The 23,853-nt window shown below is 54.3% G+C and overlaps 1 protein-coding gene across 7 annotated transcripts in view; it reads right to left on the reverse strand.

Moving 5' to 3' along the window:
* ARHGEF10 (Rho guanine nucleotide exchange factor 10) overlaps positions 1–23,853 on the reverse strand; it is a 107,157-nt gene that overhangs the window by 79,288 nt on the left and 4,016 nt on the right. For 6 of the 7 annotated variants that reach the window (XM_045811196.2, XM_087856480.1, XM_045811201.2 and 3 more), the window contains exon 2: positions 9,260–9,329. In XM_045811196.2, the coding sequence (XP_045667152.2) occupies positions 9,260–9,296 (37 nt within the window). In that variant the 5' untranslated portion in view covers positions 9,297–9,329. Of the gene's footprint in view, positions 1–9,259; positions 9,330–11,165; positions 11,287–23,853 lie in introns of those variants that run through there. The other variant, XM_045811197.2, reaches the window with a different exon arrangement.

Genomic DNA, 23,853 nt, shown 5'->3' on the forward strand with positions numbered 1-23,853 from the left:
TCACTCCATGACACCAAGAGGGTCTGCAGGTGACCGGTGCTCAGACAAATCACAAAATATCGCAAAAAATCAGTCACTTTCCAGGGAGAAGCTCTGGTCAGTTAAGGTTATGTTCCCGCACACTCACACAAGGGACCCCTCTCCTGGGACAGAGGGATCCCGGACCCTAGAGCTATCTAGGGTGGTTTCCTTATGAAATAATGGGCACTACGGAGAGAAAACATGATCTCCTGAGGGAGATGACCGGAAGGTGGGCATGAGCCCAAGTCGCTCACTTTGCAAGCAGACCAGCGTGCCCCACCTGCCGCGGAAGGCCGCTCTTCCCGCGTTTGGGGGCACCTGTGTGCAGGGGCCCGAGGTACATACAGAGCTCCAGAGTTCTACAGAGGCTGGGGAGGGATCTGCTGGGAAAGGCACCCACTGTCCCAGGCCGGTTCGCTTCCGGATGGTTCCACCCCTACTCACTAGCCAAACAGCTGGTACACGTGCCTGAGTGTTTCAAAAGTGCCCTTGGGGAACGCAGGGATGTGAAATGAAGTTATCTTAGAACTGAAGACACGTAAACAGGATCAGAGGCCAGCCTCGGGGTGGTGCTTCTCAGGGGTGAGGTAATGGAGACATTGGGGACCCCGCCCTCCACACCCCAGTGCTAAGGCCACAGGCCCTCCTTCCCTGCTCTGCCCGGGGGCTGGGGTCCAGGTGGATTTCTGGGATGGCTTGGGGTCTTAGAGACAGTGGTAAGGGGGTCACCTCCCCTGGGTCGGGGGCAGCGTGGGGTGAGGCCAGGCCGGGGCTGTTCCAGCGCAATGGTGGGCAGCCTCTGCCCCTCCAGCTCGGCTCAGAGCCCTCCAAGTGCCCCTCAATCCCGGGCCAAGACCTGGGTCAGCAAGAGCCAAGCAGCACAGGTGCCGAGCAGCTACAGAAACAACCTTCCACAGACACCTGGCAGCTGAAGGATGCAGGCGCCTGGCAATTCTTGAGCCGGGGGGGGGGGGGGCGGTGACTGGGAGGCGGAACAGTCATAATTGGGGTTTTAGAAGTGGAGAAATTTCTAAGGAGGGAAGGTGACAGACGTGTGTCTGACGCTGGAGTCGGTCTAGAAACGGTCTTTCCAGCTAGGGCCTCACTGTCCAGACGAAACTTTGATGGTCCAAAAGAAAAAGTGGTTTTAAATACCAGGTGTTTACTTTTTCCTTGAATCTTTGGAATTAGCGATATGTTCTAAGGGGTCCTTCGAAGGAAGCACTTTCTTACCAGCGATGAGTAACAGAAAGCTCAGGCTCGTCCCTGCGATAGGGCAGGCGGGAGGGGCCTCTCAGCCGGGACACCCGTGTCCACGGCACTCACAGGACCCCCAGGCAGCATTCAGGGACAATTTCACCCTCATTGATGCGTGCTAAAAGCATGATAGTGGCAAATATTGACATGGAATCAAGAACAGGCTTCAAAAAATATGTTCTGAAAACATGTAATTCTGATAAGAGTGTGCACTGGTGATCTTCCGGATGGTAGGCTGCCAGTATTTATCAAAGCCTTCAAATCTTGTATATCCTTCATCTCAGAAATTCTATTATGAAATGTCTACGTTCAGGAAATAATCAGTGATCATTAGAACACTTAACTGAACGTCTTATAATAGAAAATAGATTTTCCAAATCATGACACATTTATACAGTGAAATGCTAATGAAACCATTAAAATTATTTTGTTGAAGTTTATTCAATAACTTGGAAAGAGATTCTTGACATACTAATAGTGTTTCTGGTTGGCCCTTTCACACTCATTTAATAGAAAATAACAAATATTGACGACGGCTGGAGACACTGGCACCCCGGTGCACCGCTGGAGGGAACGTAAGCTGGAGCAGCCGGTGTGGACACTGCACGGAGGCCCCTCAAAGGGCTAAACACAGAACTCCCCAACGATCCAAGTGCCTGCTTCTACGTATTCACGTGGAAGAACTAAAAGCAGGCGCTCAAGCAGATGCTTGTAGACCCATGCAAGTGTGCAACCACACACAGGTGTGCAACCGTACATGTGCAACCATACCAGTGTGCAGCCTTACATGAGTACAACTGTATAAGTGTGCAACCATATGCGTGTACACCCAGACACGTGCAACTGTACAAGTGTGCAGCCATACAAGTGTGCAACCATACAAGTGTGCGACCATGAGTGTACAGCCATGCACATGTGTAACTACGAGTATGCAGCCACACAAGTGCAACCACACACGTGCAACAGTACCAGCGTGCAGCCATACACGTGTGTGACCACACAAGTGTGGAACTGTACACATGTGACTGTACAGGTGTGCGACCATATCCATGTACAGCCATACACATGTGGAACTGTACGAGTGTGCACCCACTACAAGCAGCATTATTCACAACAGCTGGGAGGTGGACACAACCCCAGAGCCACGGCCAGATGAAAGGATAAATAAAACATGGTTGATACTGACAACGGGACGTATTCAGTCTCGACAAGGACAAATCCTACCACCTGCTACAGGCAGGTCCATCCCGGATGGACCCTGAGGCCACTGCACCAAGTGAAGTGTGCGAGTCACCAAGGGGCGGATGTGGTGTGACTCCACTTACAGAAGGTAGGATGGCGGACACGTGGGCTGGGGAGGGGAGGGGGAGAGTCCACAGAGGACAGCACTTCGGCGTGGGAAAATTGAAAGTTCTGGAGACGGAGGGTGGTGGTGGTTGCCCAGCAACGTGAATGAACTTCATGATGCTGAGCTGGGCACTGAAAGATGGCTGGAGTGGTAAATGGTATTGTATTCCACCACAATAAAAAAATTGGAAACTCTTGGCTTTAGTCATTTAATCCCTTTCACACACGGACCAAAATATGACCCATGGCACTCTTGGGGCCGAAGCAAAGGACTGGCATTTTTTCTCCGCCCGCTCCTGTGTTTTGCAAACTTTCTACATCTCTTGTCTGTTTCTCGGCCGTTTCTGGCTTCAGCAACTCTACTCGGCAGTCTGAATTAGCCGAGCGCGTTAATCCTCTGAGGTTCATATTCAATAAAGACGTGGATACGACTCGCCCGTTTCCTGCAAGTGAGGACAGTTTACAAGTAAAACCATCAGACACGGACTGGAGTTGGGGGTGGACAAAATCTCCATCCCCACGCATCGGTCGTGGCTTACGTACTGTCCAACCAACTCTGGTCGAGTGCCAAGCGACGGGAAAATAATCCTGGTTTAGGGTTTTGGCTTTATCAGTAAGTAGTTAGCTTATTCACCGAAACAAACAGGTCACCACGTCTTGGGGCAAGAAATCTCTTCAATGGAAAAACCCAAACTGACAGAACATTTTCTAAATACAACTGTGACCACGTCTGTAGATTCCTGTTTGCCAGATTAACACAGCAGGGAAATAACACCAACTAAACATGTGACCAAAAACAACAGGTGGGGGGAGCTGATGGTCTGACTTAGCCACATAAGAAACCATGCCGCACACGCATCCCACTCCGCACGGACAGACCCGGAATCACATGCCAGCTCTTCCCCCATCACCCTCTTCCTGGAAGTTATATTCTATTACTGGGGAACGTTAAGAATTTGATAAAATACACCTAAAAGTGACCTTTTAAACACTACTTTTAAAAAAGCCTCACAACATCTGGCACCATGGGACCTAACCCTGGGCTCCCCCATGCAGGGAGAAAGGGATTCCCGTTTAATGTGTTCAGGAAGGAAAGTGGGCAGCAAAGAGCATTTCTTACGACTGACCCACACTGGCAGGTCATGGTCACATGCTCCCATCAGGGGCCGTGCACTGTGTGAGTTTGGACGATGACACGTGTCCACCATGACAGAGTCACACACAGTAGTCTCACTGCCCTAAACCCTCTGTGCTCTGCCTGTTCCTCTCTCCCCCACCACTCTTGGTGCCTCCCCACCAGCTGGTGAGACGGCTTCACAGGATGCTGGGTGACGTGTCCCCAAAGCCAATGCCCACGGGTCATCCGTGGCTTCCCTTCCAGTCACCGGGCTGTTCTTCACCACCCCGTTTGGCATGACCTTGCTTTGGCATCAACGACATTACACTCTCCTGCCTTCCTCCCACCTACCTGGCTGCTACTTTCAGCCCTTCCCTCTCAAGGACTGAATTGTGTCCCCCCAAATCCTACGCTGAAGGCTGAGCCCCCAGTACCTCAGAACGCAGGTACATTTGGAAGTCCTACATAGGTGGGCCCTGATGCCGCAGCACTGGTATCCTTACAAGAAGAAGGGATCAGGACACAGACACACACAGAGGGATGACCACAGGAGGACACGGGGAGAGACGGCGTCTATTCATCAAGGAGGGAGGCCTCTGAGGAACCCGCCCTGCCCACGCCTGGACCCTGGGCTTCCTGCCTCTGGGCTCTAAGAGATGCAGGTCTGTGGCCCTGTCCATGGCATTTGGCATGGCTGCCCAAGCTGACTCCTCCTTGACGGACACCCTTCTGCCCCCACAGAAGCGTTTCAGTGTAACTGACACTGTCCCCATGGGAGGCCAGCCTGGCCCGTGGCCATGGCCTTCATCAGCACAAAACCCCCCATCTACGTCAGACCTCCTGCCAGAGCTCCGGAGTCACATCCGAGGAGCTCTGCTTGGACTTCCACGAGGCCCCTCCAAGTCAGCCATGCCTCTGTCGCTCTCCATCCCTGCACACTCCCTCTGAGGTGAGAGGTCTCCATGGCAGGAACCTCAGGATCCCCCCTGGGGCCCTGGCCTGCTTCAGTGCCATGAACCCACCCACGGAGAAGTCCCTTTGCTTCAAGCACCCGGGACTCCCCTTCACAACCTCCTGCAGCGTTCGCGGATGTACCACACCCGGTCCCAGGCACCACCTGCTCCATGTCCTTCCAGGCGCCTCTGATTCCCTGGATCCCTCGAAGGACCCCGAGCCTGCCCTGGGTGACCCTGGAGCCCCGAGCACCCTGCTCATGGTCTGTCTCCCACCTCTCTTGTGCATCAGTGTGTCCCAGGGCACCACACAGGCTCCCAGCCAGCAGCCCCCCAGGTAGAGGAGCCCGGCCCCCCAACTCAGACCCTCTGCCAGAGTGGCCCTCTAGTCAACGCCCTAACAACAGTCTCGTCAGCAAGCACAGCACCAGGGATGCGGTCTGACCTGCGACCTCCCTCCTTCTGCAACTGAATCCCACCCACCTTGGTCTAGCAACAAATTGCACGGCTGTGGCCAGCACACTTCAAGGAAAAGAGAGTTCACAATGGATCTCTTAGGGGTCAAAAAGGTCTTAGTTTCTCCCTGAACTGCAACAAAACCTAAGTCACTATAGGCTACAATGTTACGTTTCCCACTGGGAGGGATGCAAACGTTCATCAGAGCCCTAAGGAGCAGAGAAAGGTAGGGAGGAAGACACCGCCTGCCCCCTGCCCATGCCAGCCGCCCACTGCTCCTGGCACACATCAATCTACACAGCTGACACAGAGCCTGGGCTCAGGATGGGCTGGCTCGGGTCGCTCACCCCTCAGGGGGTCAGGGGGTTCCAGGGCTCAGGGACATGCTGAGGGAAGATGGGGGAGAAGGCTGCCCCTCCCTGGTCATCCCCTTTTTGAGCAGACGGCCCTCCAGGACTGCTGGAAACCCACCAACAGGTTTGAAAGCCATGCCACAGAGGAGCCAAGACACGGAGAAAATAAATAAGAGAATATTCATTTTTAAGCTCAGAGATAAAGGAGACACATTTTGTCCCTAGGGCCATTAAGACCACATCTATCATAACATGAAAGCCTAACCCAAGATAAGATGTTTCTCTCATGGCTATAGAAGGGTATTTGTGCTTTATTTCTTATTATTAGAAAAGAAGAAAAGTGCTTTGCAAAGCAGCAGGCACAAAAAGCTCCCCCAACAAGGGGCTATTCACGGCCACTGTCCTTGTCGGCCTCCTCCTGGCTCTGAACATCCCCGGGGTGGTGGCTGCCTATGAACAGCGGTGTCCCCTGAACGTCACCCCTCCCAGGCCGCCGCTCCTCCACCCCTGCACCGGGCTTCTGTTCTCTGGGCTTTGTCAGCGCCCCGACCTGTCGTGGACAGGTGCTTGGCTCCCAGCTGTGGGTGAATCCACGTTCCTACAGCAATGGAGCGCTTCTCCTTCCCTATCATGGAGGGGCTGGAATTTACCTACAAATTCCGGAAAGCCTGGTGCAGGAACCTTAACACCAGGAGACTGCGGGGTTCAGACCTATCCTAGAGCATCTCTGGATAGGATTCCTAAGCCCCGCAGCACCTTCTCAGGGACCCGCAGAGCAGCTGCCACTCTGCCTGGTCCAGACCTCGCACAAACCTGCAGCTCAAGCCCCCTAGGGCCGCCGCTCCTGAGGACAGGGGGACAGAAGGGGCCAGCCCCCCACCCCTGCCACATAGCCCAGTCCCTGCACTGGCAGAAAATGTCTATTTGATGTCTGTGATCACGCAGCCGAGAAATACAAAGAGCAGAGCAGAGAACCAATCTCAGGGAACAAGTGTTGTGTCGTGGTGCTGGCATGAACGGACCTGGTCCTTCCTGCTCCCTTCCATGCATGCAAGGGTAGCTGGGAACAGATGCTTTGACAATGGGGAACTTATAATTAAAATATCACTGATTGACCCAAAAGCGACACCTGGCCGTTATGCCCATCGCGGACGGTAGCACCGCAGCTCTGAACTATGCTGCCCTCTCTTTGTAAACAGTGGCCTTAAATCCACACCAAAGTCACAGGCCACACTGCAGACCAGGCCACGGATATGGGGACCTTGTCCACGCTGTAAGGACCGCTAGCCACGTCCCTAGAGGACACCTCCCAGGGGACCAAGAGCCAAGAACAGGGGTCCATGGAGGGGACTCACTCCACCTCCTGCCACCCGGGGTCAGCTTCCAGCTGAGAGGGCCCAGGGCCCAGCCCACGATGGCCTGACGGGACCAGCTGGGCCCCCACAGCTGCAGCCCTTGCGGGTCGGCCTACTCATGACTCTGAATGCACAGAACAGGACAGGTGAGCGTGTGGTGCCAAAGGGAATGGTGTGGGTATGTGGGGAAGGCGGGATGCCCTCTGCCTAGCCCCTCCACTACCCTTCCATCCCAGCTCTGTGGGCCTTCGTGCTACAAGCCTAGTCCTTCTTCCCCACCTCGGACACACAGGTGACAGATAAAGACATGTAGGTTTAAGGAGCGCAGAGGAGGATCCGAGACTCGTGGACACAGAACCAGCTGCTCCAATCGGGCTGGCCACCGGACACCCCACACACAAGCACCGTCTTCCTCCCGTTCTATTCCTATGGTGAGAACACGTGTGTCCCCCCTTGGGGTGCTCCAAGTGGACAGCCACCCCCCCTTCCCATCACGTCCTGCTCAGCGTGTCTCAGACCTGCTCCCGCTGACCAAATGCCTGCAGAGCCTGCTCACAGCCCCTTGGGGCCATGACTCCCAGTCCCAAGGCCACCCCCAGGCTCATGCACACCCACCAAAACCCCAGCTGCTTGGCCAGGCCCCTTCTCTGTCCCAGACCAAGTGCAGAAGTGCATCTGGCAGGTGAAGCCTGTGGGCGGACAGGCATTCCTGCAGGTCCCAGGGTGTCACTGTCAACGCTGCACCATGCACAGGACCAGCCCCGGCCAGCTCTAGATGCTGCTGGCAGCAAACACTGGGACACATGAATAAGAGAAGTGCCAGTTCTAATTCTCTTGAAAACAGCAAAGTGTGGCAGAAAAGAACATGCATCCGCCATCAGAATCTGAAAACAGCGTGTATCACCCGTATTGCTAACAACAGAGCTGCAGAAAAGGGCCTTTAGTTTCCTAACTTTTCTGGGCCCTTTAGTTTCCTAACTTTTCTCCAACAACCTGTCACGAGCGCACACCCAAAGCCCCGCCCTGTCCTCGCTGCACTCCGGATGCTGGCGTGGTCAGGCCACGCGGTGCTCCCATCACAGGCACCCCATGGCAGCCAGCACGGGCCTTATGGAGCACAGGAGCTGCTAATGCAGGACCCAGGTATCAGCCCCCCGGACAGCAGTGCCACAGCACCTCCAGCCTGTACCCACACCTTCTCTGGGCAGCTCAGCGTGCATGGGAGGACCCCAGGAGCACACACCCCACCATGTGTGGTTTCACAGGGAAGGAGAGCAGGGAGCAGTTTTGGTGTCCTTTGCAATAAAAACCATCAAGAGAGGATCTAGCCTGTAAGACCCTAGTGCCAGCACTTCACACATGCATGAAACCTGCAGCGGGAAGACACCCAGAGCCCTCACGACCAGACCCTGCTGGCCGTGGCCCGAGGAGGGGAGCCGGCCCGCCAAAGGTGCCTGCAGAAGCAGGTGCGTGGTGGCCTTGCTGTGTGATTCCTGGGGCGCCCTCCAGCATGCCACCCCACCTGGGGCTCACGGCTCCACGAAACTCTGGGTGAAGGCACACAGGGGCCCCTCTGAACCATGCGGCCAGCTCACCGGCTCTTCCCAGGGCAGCCCCTTACCACCAGGCACTCCATCAGAGGTGATCCTCGCGTGCTGTCCCCGAGCCAGGAGATGCAGCCCTTGGCCTGAGCCCTGGTTCCCTTAAAGATCAGCCCTACCCGCAGGCTACCTTCCTTCTGCTCCAGCTACAAGCGCACCACCAGCACAGGAGAAGGGATGGAAAGGCTCTGACCCCGCAGGGGTTCCTTCCAGACACTCAGGTCCCGCAGCCTCCAGGTATGCAGGGGACACGCAGGTCTGTCCGGGGTGGCATGTCCAGCAAAGCCGCAGGTGACGGAAGCCCTGAGAAGGCCGTGCCCTGCGAGCTGGGAGTGATACCACCAGGCCCTCCGATGCCCCGCATCTCCCCAGCAGCACCTTAGCTCTGGCAAGGGGACAGGACTGGGCCCCTCCCCCACAGTCCTCGAGTACAGAGCAGCTGGACAAAGGAGGTCTGCGCTTTCCCTGAGTGAGCCAAGGGCGGCAGGCAGATCTGGAAACCGCCCTCTGCTCCACCCACAGGCACGTAGTCTCTCCAATAGGAGGCCCGCCCTTTTCATCACCAGGTGGATCTGTGACGGGTAGGGAGGAGGCGGACCTCACAGGATTCCAGGCCGGCGCGTGCCCCGTGGGGGTGCCCAGGGCCCAGCAGGCGGCTCAGCCAGGGCACCCAAAGTGAGGGCGGGGCCTGGGCAGGCAGGGGGCTCAGAGCTCCACCTCCTCGAGACGTGTGGTCAGACCCTCCCCTTCTCCCCAAGGACCCCCAAGTTGGAAAGGGCCCCTGCAGGATGCCCGTTACCTTCGGGAGCGGGGGCGGGTGGCTCTGGCTCATCCATAGCGCAGCTGCGGACACCTTGCTCCTTGGGCCCCTGAGGAAGGAAAGACACCACGGTCACCGCAGGCAGAGGGGCTGCCGTCAGCTCCGTGGGGCACTCAGCTCCAGGCACAGTGCTCACTGAAGGACCAGCACACCCCCTCCCCCACAAGAACATCCACTCCCCCCTGAAATCAGGCCTCTGAGAACACAGAGTCCCCCGGGCCTGACTTCACCGGGGTCGCAGCCAGGAGTTCCCTCCGCACCCGGGGTTAAAAGGCAGACCCCTCCCAGTCCAGCACGATGGTCCAGGAGAGGAAGGAGCCGGAGGTCAGATGGCTGCCCCTCCTCTTCCTGCAGCTTCAGCTTCAGATGAACAACTCACCGCCCAGGATCGCTGACCGGGCTGATGGTCCCTTAAGCCTTCAGTCCCTAAGCTCTGGGGTCTAGGCCAGGTCTGCACACTGGGCTTTATTCTTTTTCTCCTCTTTTTTGCACTTTTTGTTTCCCTTGTGCTTTCGGAAGAAAACGAGTCTGAGAATAAGTGTGAAACCAGCCACTTGGCGAGGACGTTCGTCCCCAGCTCCCGAGGAGGCCATCCTGTGGCCAGCTCCCCTGTTCACAAGGGTTTACGGCATCGGACACCTGCCCAGCTTCTACCACAACAGCCCCGTGAAAAGCAAATGCCCAGACTCTGAGGCGGCAAGGACAGCACCAAGGGTGGGTATGGCAGGGACGACGGTCTGGCCCACGCCTGCCCGTGGTGCACAGGAGAACAGGCTGGAGGAGCCGGCAGGGCAAGCTCTGGGTCCTTTGCCAACACACCTGCGATGCCTCCCCACCCTGCCAGCTCTCTCAGCCGGTGCAGCAGAAGGGATGCTGGTGAGGGCACCGACGGGGGCGTCACCCACACTGCCCGCACAGCCGTGCACCAGCCCCTCTCCCCGAGCATCTCCGTGCTGTGCTCCAGGCCTGTCACTGGCTTCATCGCATCACACCTCTGTGACACAGACTCCCATGCTAGGTTCAAAATGAAGGAACCAAGGCATGGAGGGCTTCCAGGAACCCACCCCGGGGGGAGACTCAGGACAGACGGACGTCCATGCTGGGGCTGCATCCCTTCTCCCTGCTTTCCTGCAGGCCACCGGGAGCCCCAGAGCGTCCCACGTTTCTAGGCCAAGTCCCTTACCGGGAGTGCAGGGACAGCAGCAGGGCCAGCCTCAGCTGCTGCAGGGGTAAAACATCCAAACAGAGGGGGTCAGGAGGGGCCTGGCACACAGCGGGCTCTCTGTACGTGGCAGTGGGCACTGGTCCAGCTATGCTGCTGTCATTTGTGCCACTAGGCCCATCCCCAGCCCTCTCCAGAGATTCAATGCGACAGATACTCTGTGGTGGCCACAGAGCCCACGGCATAGTTAACCCTCCTCGCCAGAAACTGTCATTCGATTCCCAAACCAGACAGATGTGTGCAGACCACAGCAGTTACAGGAGGAAATAATGCAGGTGGCAACACGTTTCCCTGAGACGCTGCGGTGGCCTCAGGCTGCAGTGACCTGGTCCACAGGGAGAGCGACACAGGCACGGAGACCCTGACACAGAACACCATGCCCACCACTCCAAGTCAGCCAGCAAACGTCCGACCAGCGTCCACCGCGTTCAAGGCACCGAGCGTGCGGTCTGCAGGGCTCACAGCCTGCGCGCACGCACACACGCACACACGCTCTGCCCAACCACCCAGCACTGACGCAGGACGGTCCGCCTCTTCTGGGGCCATGGGCGACAGGACGGACAGGGCACACGCCAGGTTTGCAGAGATCACACAGGTCTCAGAGGTGCAAGGAGGGGAGTGCCTTCTCCCAAGGAAGTGAGTCAAAAAGGCTCAAACGCTTACGCGTCCTACAGGTGAGCTTGCAAATGTAACACACGAGCGTATCCAGGATGCTGGTGGTTCTCGCCAATGCTGGTCACACAAGGAAACACCGGGCTGGTCCCCACACTGGATCCGGCCCCTCCCGGTCAGTGTGCCTAGACCCCACAGGCACTGCGGGGAACAGGAAAGACGCGACGTATCCGCAGGAAGAGGGGACAATAGATTCCACAGTCGTGAGAGGAAGTGAGGAAAGAAGGGAAACTGGTATTTTTAGCCATCCGAGAGGTGAGCTCCAGCGTGTGCAGCTACTCAACGTTCTTGCCACAGACCAGGGGTACAGACATCCTGCATTTTCTGAGCTGCATGGACAACATCCCCGAGTTACAGAGCCCCGGGTAGCCAGAGGGGTCCTCAGGCTTTCGGGCAAAGCAAAGCTTTCTACTGGGTCTGATCTCAGCACGGGTTCTGCTCGTGCATGAGACCAGCTGGGGGCACGGCCATAAAAAGCTATCCTTCCTGGAGGGGGGACAATGTGGTGGTGTTTCTGCCTGGGGCTCCTCCGGGAGGAGCTGCGACGCACCAGCCGCAGCGGCCGGCCACGTGGCTCTTCCTGCCTGAACACGATTCTCCTCTCTCCTCACACTGTTCACTTGTCTTCAACTGTTTTCCAAACCACAGAGTACAAATTTCATGAATGCTAATTGTACTTAAATACATAAGAACAAAGTCCAACTGAGCACTCCTTTTCACCTATGACTCGGGCACAGCGCGAAAGATGCCGCTGCAGGTTTTGCTAGTCCGATGGCTGGCCCCGCTGGACGCACACAGCTCACGCTCACAGCGCCCCTGCGCGTGCCGGACCGGTTCCGAGCCAGCTTGGGGCTCACTTCACCACGTGGCCTAGCGGGGACTGGAAGGCAGCCTCTGGTACCAGGATCTGTGTTCTGGATCACTGGTGAGTGTCCACCAGATCACAGCATGCTCTGCGACGGTTTTCTCCCCAAACCAGCATCCCTGGGAAGCCATGCTCCTGAGAAGGAACCTTTCCAGGCAGCCGACACGCAAACACACGATTCTGCTTCTGGATTTCGGAGGCCTGCGTGCACTCATCCCCAACAGCCTGCTCAGCACCGCGGACGTGTCTTGCACTCCTGGATGCTTCAGGCCACACCGAAAACCCTGCTTCCCCCGCAACCTAGCAGGTGCTGAACCCGCATGTCTGTGCCACCTTCCCGTGGTGCCTGACTCTTGACGCCCTCCCTGGGGACCCTCTGCATTTGTGGACAGCGTTCTGGGGACGAGCTGTGCTGCAGCCGGCTCTGCCCAAGACTGACCTCGGGGCAGAGGACGAGATTCGCTTACACAACACTGTCCTCCGACGGACGGCAGCATGACATAATTCCAGTCTGGGCTGTCTTACTGTGGTCACTTTCCAATTTAAGCATCCTAATGAAAGATTGCATTGTGCACCCAGATCGCGGTTTCAAACAAAGAGATGACGCATTCCGTCAGAGCAGCAGCCTGAGGTGAGGATGAGCCCTACAGGACGATTCCATGGGACATGTCTGGAGGCTGTGTGGCTCCATGTCACAAGATGGTTTCCGAGGCCGGGGCAGCCACTCAACACCCAGATCACTTTTCGTGCTTTTCCCCACGTCACAGAAACAGACGTGAACCTATCCCTGTGACATTTCTTCGCACCTTGAACCATCCGTGGACACGGGCAAGGTGAGCACCCAGGGCACGTGTGCAGCACGATGCTGAGGCAGCGGGGACAGGTGCTTCCTGCAGCTCCTACCCTGTGACCACAGTAACGCTCAGTTTTCTGAATCTAAAGACGGCAGGACACTCACAAGCAAGGTCCCTTCGGCTGAGAAGCAGCAGAGAGAATAAGCAGCAGAGGGCTGAGGGCCAGGACTCTGGGGGACACCCTGCTCTCCTGACCTCTCCCAGCTGCACAAGGCTCTGCAGTTCATGCCTTAGTGTCCTCAGCTGTGCAACCCACCTGCGGGGTCCAGCTACAGGGCTGCTGGGGGTGAGATGACCCCACGTCCCTATATTGGGGGCAGCAGCCCGGAGGGGACACACTCACTCACCACACAGCAGGCTCAGTTCCGCTGAGTGCAGAGAGTCTCATGCACTGGGGGCCCGGGGTGGCTCCCTGACATCCACTCCAGCAGGCTCCCCACAATCTGGGTCACGCCAAGATGGGTGGCAGGCGGCTGGGCCTGTGCCCGGCCCAGATTCATGCGAGCCCACCACCACTGATGGGGCCAGAACCAGAGGTCCTGCCACGGTGTGTCAAATGCACACGGCGCCCAGCGTCCCAGCCAAAGGGGCTGGGTCAGAGCATCAGCGCGGAAACCAGCTGGAGCAAGGAGCCTCAGGGCCCTCATGCCTAAAAGGACCCCAAGGACAGAGCCCAGGGACAGGGAGCTGGACGCTGAGCAATCAGCGTGAGCCAGGAAAGCCCGAAGGCCCACCGCAGGTGCGCTCCGTTTGGGACCGCCTCTGGATGGACGTCACATCAGCAAGGCTCTCCATCCACAGAGACCATGGAGGGACAAGGAATAGCACGCAAGATCTCACGGCGCACGTGTTGCTGGAACGGCACCGTCTAAGTTTCATTAAAATTCACTGCAGACCGAATGCACCAACCTCCTGCACGGAACGTTTTTACAATTAAGGTAATGCTCACAAAAGCAAGAAAGGAAGGACAGAGAATCTTCCCGCACACCTGCAGGGAACGCAGCCGTCTGGGGCTTCCAGCCTGTGGTCACTTAGATTTTACCAGTGTGGCCACGGCAAGGCGTCGATTCATGACGGCTACACGGGGCTGTCCAGAGTCCACATCTTCCCAACTATAAGCAATGAGCTCCTGCCAGACTGACGCCGATCCCAAGACCTCTTCCCCTCCTTCACTCACTGGCCCCAGAAGACAAAAAATTAAAAGAGAAGCAAATTTATTCCATGTCAATGGCTATTAGAAAACTTCCAGCCACCAGCGGTCAAGCAGCTCTTTTCCCAAACAGCCCACGGTCCAGGGAAGGGTGTGAGGCCCCGAGCGCACACTCCTCTAGCCAGAGGCTCGGTGTGTCCCCTCTGCTGTGCCCAGCTCTCGCCCTGAACCTCCCTGCTGGCCGTCTACCTGCAGCCTTGCTGCTGCCAGACCTACTCGCCCCAACTCTCTGGGGTGCCTGCCTCCCCCCCTCCCCTGCAAACTCGGATCCCCATCCCGGGTCCTCCCTCTGCCCTCCCTCCCACAGCTGCACCCCTTCTGCAGGAATGGCTTCTGCTCCCAGCCACAAGGAAAGGACGCTTCTTTTCCCAGGGAGCCTGTCCCTGTGGAAAAGGACAATGCCCAGCCTCAGTGAAACAAAATAACTCCACGAGTAAATCCTGACTAGGAATGGCTTCAATTCATGGCCTGACGAGACAGAATCCTGGGGTGTCCCAGGATGGAAGAGAGTGACCAGGTGGGGACCACAGGCTGGAGGAGCCGAGCAGAGACGGTCCAGCATCTAACTGAAAGTCTCAGAAATGGAGCCTCAGCTCACAAGAGAGGGAAGCCGTGGAGACGTAGGGGCTGAGGTGCTTCCCATACCCGCACTCTCTCCTGGCCCTCCCTCCCCGCCACCTGGCCCCTGCAGCTCACCATCTATGCACCCCCCCCAGGGCCGCTGCACCCCTGCCTCCTTACCCTCCAGGGCCTCTGCACCCCTGCCTCCTGCCCCCTAGGACCACTACACCCCTGCCTCCCCAGAGCCTCTAGCTGCTGCACCCCTGCCTCCTTCCCCCCCACCTGGGCCTCTGCACCCCTGCCTCTTTCCCACCCCAGGGCCTCTGCACACCTGCCTCCTTCCCCCTAGGGCTGCTACACTCTGCCTCCCCCCCACAGAGCCTCTAGCCTCTACACCCCTGCCTCCCCCCGCCCCCCGGGCCTCTGCACCCTTCCCTCCCTCCGCCCACCAGGGCCTATGTATCCCTGCCTCCTTCACCCTAGGAGTGCTATGCCCTTGCCTCCCCTCCTGCCCAGAGCCTCTAGTCTCTGCACCTCTCCCTCCTTCCACCTTCCAGGGCCTCTGTACCCCTGCCTCCTTTCCCCTAGGACCCCTACACCCCTGCCTCCCCTACCCCAGACCCACTAGCCTCTGCACCCCTGCCTCCCTCCTCCCCCTCGGGGCCTCTACACTGGCTGAGATGAATTCTGAATTCGTCTGTATGTTCACCTTCTTGTTAATTGCTCTGTTCTCTACCCCTCGCCAACCTAGAGTCAGGACAGGAGCACCATCACTTTCTTCTAGAGACAGAAAGAAAGGAGAGAGAAGGAGCAGTGTCCCTCTCCACCCCTCCCACTGTGCCCACCTCATAGGGAGTAGCGTGGTTCAGGATGGGGACACAACCAGGAGGCCTTTCCAAACAGGGCTCACTGGAAAAGCTACAGGCTGCTACATGCTGGTTTAAAAGAAGGAATGCACGTAACCTTTGCCTAATGCCCGAGCCATACTCTGCACATTTGCAGAGTTGGAAAAAATATACACCTAATTATTTATTAAGGGGCCTACTAATAAGGAACAAAACACAGAAAGTGGTTCACTTTCAGCAAAACTGTGAGGAGGGAGGAGGAGGGAGGAAGGAAGAAGCAAGGAAGAGGAGGGTGGGGGAGGAAGGCGGGGAAGGGAGGGGGAGGGGAGAGAAGAAGAGGGAGAAGGAGGGGGAGGAAGGAAGGGGCAAGGGGGAGGGAGGAGAAGGGAGCAGGGGGCAGCTGCTGGGTGCAGCAGGTGCTCCTGGTTGGTCCTAATGTGGGCAGCTAGAGAGCCAGGCGGGGAGGCCCCAGGACCGTGTAGACCTGTACCCTCCCCTGCTGCCCCTCCTGCCCTCTCCTCTCCTTGGGCCACACTGTCTCCTCCCCCTGCCACTCACTCCTACTGGCCAAACTACAGAACTGGATGGACTGCTGGCTGTCTCATAGAGTCTGGGATGCGGGGTGGGTATGGGCCAGCCCCCGGGGCTGGGGTCCACACCAGCTCTGCCAGTATCCATGAGACGGCTATCCTCACCCTTTGAGGATCAGTTTACCAAGAGGAGACTCGCAGAGGGCAAATGCATCACCACCAAACAGCACATCCCCGGGAAAGCTCCTGAGACGCCTGCCCACACTGAATGCACAAACATGGGTCATCCAAGTCGGAACAAGTCAGAGTTTTCTCTAAACCTCAAAATCACCTGGACAAAATTATAATTGCTTCATGTGACCACAACTTACCGAAGAGTAAGTTAATTCTGTCTTTAACAGACAATGCTTTCCAGAAATGTTTTCATTAAATATTATGCTCATAAAACAAGTTAGCAGAAGTTACTCCTAGAAGGGAAGAAAGACTATACTTGCCCCAGCTCCCAGTGAAGACCTTCCGAGTCCCCCCCCCCCCCCGCGACCCCCGGGGCAGTCTGCCAGTAAGGCCTCTCATTCCCTGATTAATTCTAGGGCTTGTTCCCCTCCTCAGCCTGCTCAGGCCTCCCTGTAATTCCCCATACCACGCTGTGCCCGATCCAAGGACAGGGACGGGCACCACCAGGAAAGGGTCAGCACAGGACGTGACCCACAGTAAAATCCCAAGTCCCTCCCCTAAGACACACGTGCCCAGAGATCTCGTGTAGAACGTGAATTCCAACTTTAAAAAAGGTCCTCACAGACAAGGACACCAGGCCTCAGAACGGAAGTCTCTGGGGAGGCCCCCGGGGCCAGAGTCTGTGCCCCCGCAGGGCAACCACTGTGCCAGGGTGCAAGGCCTCCATATGGGGAGGGGCTGGCCCAGTGCTGCCAGTCCCACAGCGAGGGTGCTACTTACAGGAAGCACAATAAGGTGCTCCCACAGAGAAGAAGGGGCACCAGGCAGATGTGTTATTACATCAGTCAGATCCAGAATAAGTAGTTATCGCCCCGGGGCACAGCGAGCCACTCTCCTCAAACACCAGGGGGCAGCAGTTCAGCCTGGGGTGGGGTGGCCTAGCCCCAACTGCTCCCTCCCCCACAAGACTTGACCCCCGGGGTGCTGGGGCTGCCCACACAGCCAACACTGGCTGCAGCCACACTGTAGACCCCGGCAAGAGGAAGAGGAGGGTGTCCAGATGGCACAGTCACTCTGCCCACACAGCAGTCCTGTGGCAGGGATGCAGAAATAGAGCCAGCTAAGACTCTGCGAGGACAGAAGGAGCCCAGAGCTGGGGAGAAGAGAGTGCTTCCCGGAGGAAGATGGAGAGGTGTAAGGCCCCAGGACAGAAGGAAAGGCAGCTCACATGCCATGGGGACCTGCAGCCCCCGTCCAGGGCAGGGCCTCAGCGTGGGCTCAGAGGAGATTCACAGAGGTGTTTGGTCAGGGGGCTGAGGTGGTCAGAGTACTGGGGAGGAGGGCCAGACGCATGGAGGGCAGCACTCAGGAGGCCACAGGGCAAGAGTGGAGGCTCATGACCATGAAGATGATGATAATTAGGAGACTAAAGACTCCTTAGCCTGCAGCCCTCCAAAGTGGTGAGCATTTTCTCCTTGAACCTCACCAAGTCTTAAGGTAGAGTACGTGTGACAGATGGTCCAGACAGAAAGTAAGGAAACACCGGCCTTAAGTGGCACATCAGACAAGATGGATTAACACGGACAGAACATTCACTTCAAAAGCAGAAGACACGTTCTTCTCAAGTACACATGCACATTCTCCAGGAGAAAGCACAGGTTAGGTGACAAAACAAGTCTTGATAATCTAAGAAGACTGAAATCATACCAAGCGCCTCTTCCAAACACAATGGTATACAATAGAAATCAATCACAAGAAAATGAGAAAAAAACACAAACATGCGAGATGAAACAATATCCTACTGAACTACCAATGAGTCAAAGAAGAAATCAAAAGAAAATCAGAGGGGCGCCTGGGTGGCACAGCGGTTAAGCGTCTGCCTTCGGCTCAGGGTGTGATCCCGGCGTTGTGGGATCGAGCCCCACATCAGGCTCCTCCGCTATGAGCCTGCTTCTTCCTCTCTCACTCCCCCTGCTTGTGTTCCCTCTCTCGCTGGCTGTCTCTATCTCTGTCAAATAAATAAATAAAATCTTAAAAAAAAATAAAAAAAAAAAAAGAAAATCAGAAAAAATACCTTGAGACAAATGAAAATGGAAACATAACACTCCCAAAACCTATGGGATGCAGGAAAAGCAGCTCTAAGAGGGAAGTTTGTAGCAATAAATACCTACATAAAAAAACAAGAAAAATCTCCAATGAACAACAAAACTTTGTATCTCAAGGAACTAGAAAATGAAGAACAAATAAGCCCAAAGTTAGTAGAAGGAAGGAAATAACAAAGGTGAGGGTGGGGGAAATAAAGACAAAAAGATGATAGAAAACATCAATGAAATGAAGAGCTGGTTTTTTTTGAAAAGATAACACTGACAAACCTTTCACCAGACCTACTAAGAAAGAGAGAGAGAGAGGACTCAAATAAAACCAGAAGTAGAAGAGGAGCCATTACAGTGGATGCCACAGAAATACAAAGGATCAGGAGAAACTAACGTAAACAATTACAAGCCAACAAACTGTCCAAACTAGAAGAAATGGAAAATTCCTACGTACAAAGACTGAATCATGAAGAAACAGAACATGTGAACAGACCAATTACTAGTAAGGAGATTGAATCAATAATCAAAAACCTCCCAAGAAACAAATATCCAAGGCCAGACGGCCTCACTGATGAGATGTATCAAATGTTAAAATCAGAATACCAGCCCTTCTCAAACTCTTTAAGAAAGAATGGGAAATACTTCCAAATGAATTTTTGGAGGCCAAAATTACCCCAAAACTAAAACAAGACAAAGACAATACAACGAAGGAAAACTACAGTCCAACAGCCCTGACAAAGGATGTAAAAATCCTCAACCAAGGAGTGGCAAGCCAAAATAAGCAAGACGTTAAAAGGATCAAACACCGTGACCAAGTGGGCTTTATTCCAGGGATGCAAGGATGGCTCAACATCTGCAAGTCAGTCAATGAGATACCATACTAACAAAAAGAATAAAAATCAAATGATTATTACAATCAATGCAGAAAAGCCAACTGACAAAATTCAACATCCATCTATGATTAAAAAAAAAAAAACTCTCGGGGCGCCTGGGTGGCACAGCGGTTAAGCGTCTGCCTTCAGCTCAGGGCGTGATCCCGGTGTTATGGGATTGAGCCCCACATCAGGCTCCTCCACTATGAGCCTGCTTCTTCCTCTCCCACTCCCCCTGCTTGTGTTCCCTCTCTCGCTGGCCGTCTCTATCTCTGTCAAATAAATAAATAAAATCTTAAAAAAAAAAAACAAAAAAAAACTCTCAACAAGTGGGTCTAGAGAGAACGTCCTTCAACATAATAAAGGCCCTACATGACAAGCCCACAGCTCACATCATCCTCAATGAAAAGCTGAAAGCTTCTCCTCTAAGAACAAGACAAGAATATCCTCTCACCACTTTTATTCAACATTGTACTGGAAGCCCCAGCCTCAGCAATTACGCAAGAAAAGAAATAAAAGGCATCTAAATTGGTAAGGAAGAAGCAAAACCGTCACTATTTGTAGACAACATGACACTACCTATAGAAAACCCTAAAGATGCCACCAAAAAATGGCTAAAATTAATTCAGTGAAGTTACAGGATACAAAATCAATATGCAAAAACCCGTTGCATTTCTATACATAATAACAAATTATCAGACAAATTAAGAAAATAATCCCATTTACAACCACATTCCAAAAAAAAAAAAAATCTAGGAATAATTTAACCAAGGGAGTTAAAAACCTGTACAATAAAAATCTCTAAGACCCTGATGAAAGAAATTGAAAGAGATACAAATAAATAAAAAGATATTCCATGTTCATGGATTAGAAGAATATTGTTAAAATGTCCATCTGACCCAGAGCTATCTACAGATTCAATCCAATCCCTATTAAAATTCCAATGGTGTTTCTCACAACAATAAAACAATCCTAAAATTTGTAGAGAACCGCAAAGACCCCAAATAGCCAACGCAATTTTGAGAAAGAACAAAACTGGAGGCATCACACTTCCTGACATCACACTACGTTGCAAAGCCGCGGTCATCAGAACGGTCTGGTGGTAGCATAGAAGCAGATGCACAGAAGGGAAAGCTCAGAAATAAACCCACACGTGTCTACCCAATTCACAACCAAGGAACCAGGAGTGCGGACAGGACAGTCTCTTCAGTGCATGGTGTGGGGAAAACTGAACGGATACACGCCGTACAAAAGAATGAAACTGAACCGTTACATCACAACATACACAAAAATTAACTTGAAATGGGTTAAAGATGTTAACACAGCTCTGAAACCACAAACACCTAGAAGAAAACACAGTAAGCTCCTGGACATCAGCGTCGGTGATGACGTTCTGAATCTGACACCAAAAGCAAAGGCAACTACAGCAACAAAACAAAACAAAAACGAAGGAGGACTACTTCAAACTAAAAAGCTTCCACACAACAAAAGAACCATCAACAAAATAAAAAGGCAACCTACCAAATGGGAGGAGAAAACATTTATAAATCGTGTAACTCATAAACGGTTAATATGCAAAAGATATAAAGAATTTGTACAATAGCCAAAAAATCTAATAAAAAATGGACAGAGGACCTGAATAGACAGCTTTCCAAAGAAAACATACAGGTGGCCGAAAGGTACATGAAAGGATGCTCAACATCACTGACCATCCAGGGAATGCAAATCAAATCCACAATGAGGTACCACCTCACACCTGTTCAGAAGGCTACTATCAAAAAGATAAGAGATAACAGGTGTTGACCAGGATGTGGAGAAAGGGGAGCCCTCTTACACTGCTGGTGGGAATGTGAGCTGGTGCAGCCACTCTGGAAAACAGCGTGGAGGGTCCTCAAAAAACAAAAACTAGAACTACCCTATGATCCAGCAATCCCACTTCTGGGTATTTACCCTAAAAACCAGAAACACTACCTTGAAAGGACACCTGCACCCCCAGGTTCACTGCAGCATTAGTCACAATAGCTAGTGTGTAAACCACCTAAGTGTCCACCGATGGATGAATGGAAACAGAAAATACAGTAAAATGCATACGCAGGGGAATAGTATTCTGCCGTAGAAAGAGAAGTTCTGCTATTTGCAACACCGTGGATGGATCCACAGCTAACTGAGGTAAGAAAGACAAATGGAGGAAGACAAATTCCATGTGATCTCATTTTAAGTGGATTAAAAATGAGCTCATAAGTGCAAAGAACACACTGGCGGTTGCCAGAGGCCGGGGTGGGGCTGGGCAACATGAGTGAACGGTGTGAGAGATCCAAAATTCCACGGATACAGTCCGTAAGTCATGGAATGTTCTGTGCAGCACAAGACTCAAGCTACCCCTGCAGCATGGGGTACAGGATCCCCTGCTATTTGAAAGTACCGTGTTCCCATGAAACCCTTCACAGCAGAAATGGTGCAAACCAAAGAAGGAACTACCATTCGTTCATGTGGAAAAATCAGTGAGCACGCTCAGACCCCAAAATTACTTCTCTTTGGCTTTTCTTAGGCCTCAGGACACAACTCCTAACGGATGCCCAGCATAAATGGAGATAAAGCACAGCAGACGCTCACGGACACAATTCAAAGCGCTGGTGGCTGGACACGGAGAGCGGTTCCCAGGAAGGAGCTGGTTGGGGTGCACGCTGACTCTGTCGTGCTTCTCCCCAAAACAGATGCTGACAGCAATGCTCACTTTTCGACTTTTTTCATAAGAGGCAAACCCTCCTTAGGTTTCTTCCTGTCACTGAAGCCGGGTAATAACATAGATCTTTCCAAAAAGCTACGTGTCTTACCATGAACTTTTCAAAAGTGGGGGATACTTGTACTTGAACGTTGCTGAGGGAGGAGATGTGAAATGTTCCCCCGGACACAAACCTCAGCAGATCCACCGGGAAAGGCACCTTCCTCAGCATGCAGACCACGGACTACCTCCTACCCCCAGAAACCTCCTCCTTCTCCTCGCTCAGGACAACCCACAACAGCTGGGAGTAACCCCAGTTCCTCCTTTCTCCCATCCCCGGTATCTAAGCTGTGGGCAAATCCCATGAGCTCCATCTTCAAGATGTACCCAGAATAGGACTAACCACACCTTCCAAGGCCACCTGTCTGGTCCACAGTGGAGCTCATCTCTTGCCTGAGTTGCTGGAAAAGCTTCATCACTGACCTCCCTTGCCCATCCTCAAACCTGTATCATCTGTTCTCCACACTGTAGCCAGGATGGCCCAGTGAAACAGGGTCCCATGGGGTCACAGCCCTGCAATGGCTTTCTGTCACCCTCTGTCACCTCTCTGAGATCATGTCCTAAACTGTCTCCTGTGGCCACAGGGCCCTTCTTGCTGCTGCTGGACATACCTGGTAGGCTCCTGCCCTACTCCAGGGCCTTTGCACATGCTTTCTCTTCCGTTTTGAATGCTCTTGATGTGATATCACTCACCTTCTTTAGATATTGACTCAAGTATCACCCTCCTAGTGAAGTCCTACCTGGTCCCTATGTGAATAGCAGGCACCACCCCACCTCCCCTTCAGCACCCCAGCCCAGTCACCTGCTTCATATTTCCACAGCAGTTATCACAGTCACCAGTCCATCTCAGCAGGGGTGAAATGGAGGTCTACACTGATGGTTTCACCACTGATTCCCTCCGATTTCCTGGTCCAAAGCCCCGGGGGGAGAGGTGCCCCAGGACCCTTGAACAGCCAGGATGCCCGGGACAAGGGGGTCTACCTACTGCACCCTGAACACCATCAGGAAAATGAGCCACATGAGGAATCCACCTGCACACGAAACCTGAAACCAGACACCTTCCTCAATGACAGGTGAGCACACACACCTCCTCCCCTTGCTGAGGTGCTCATCCGAGAAAGCTGAGCAGAGACGCTTCCCAGGGTCCAAATCTCCCTCTGGCCAAGGTCCTGGGAAACAGACATCTCTCCTCCCTGCACCAACCACCTGGGATTGCTGTCCGGAACCCTCCTGTGCTCAGGCAGACCGGTGCACCTGTCCCTCGTTCCTGTGATGTCCTCACAAACCGGTGTTCAGGAAGGAGCCTGCAGCCATGTCAGCAGGCCGCCCAGGCTCAGCCTCAGTCCCGCACGTCTGCCCCACGCGGAACTGGGCCTTCACGGAGACTTGGGTCCTGTGTGGCCTCGGCACCTAACGACAGGAGCGGAGAGTTCAGGTCCAAGGAAAAGGACCTGCTGCACACAGCACAGGAACGTGGAGAGAGGGTTTCTCAGGGGTGCGGCTCTGGAAGAAGGGCTTCTGCTGGCTGAATGCATGGAACCCACGCAGATGACATCTGGCAGCAGCTCCTCCCCAGGGAGCAGGCGACACACCGGGCATGACCAGCGCTGCCGGTGGGCTGCTTGCCACCACCCTGCTGAGCCGCGGGCTCCAGAACCAAACACGAAGCAACCTTCTTATCGCTTATGCAGCAAGAGGGCTGGCCGGGCAGGGAGCCCAGTCCCTGTCCTTGGGAGGGAGCAAGCAACAGCCCACAACCTCTCAGCTGTCTGATCCGACCAGCCCTGCCAGGCTCAGACCTGCTCACACGGTGAGTGAAAAGACAGAGTGAATTCTTTCCACTCCAGCTCAACGCTTCTCACAGAGAAGCAAACTCCGGCCTCAGAAACGTGC

This window comes from Ursus americanus, chromosome 27 (assembly GCF_024610735.1).
Source record: "Ursus americanus isolate L20-20 chromosome 27, mUrsAme1.1.p, whole genome shotgun sequence".
NCBI classification, from domain to species: Eukaryota; Metazoa; Chordata; class Mammalia; order Carnivora; family Ursidae; genus Ursus; species Ursus americanus.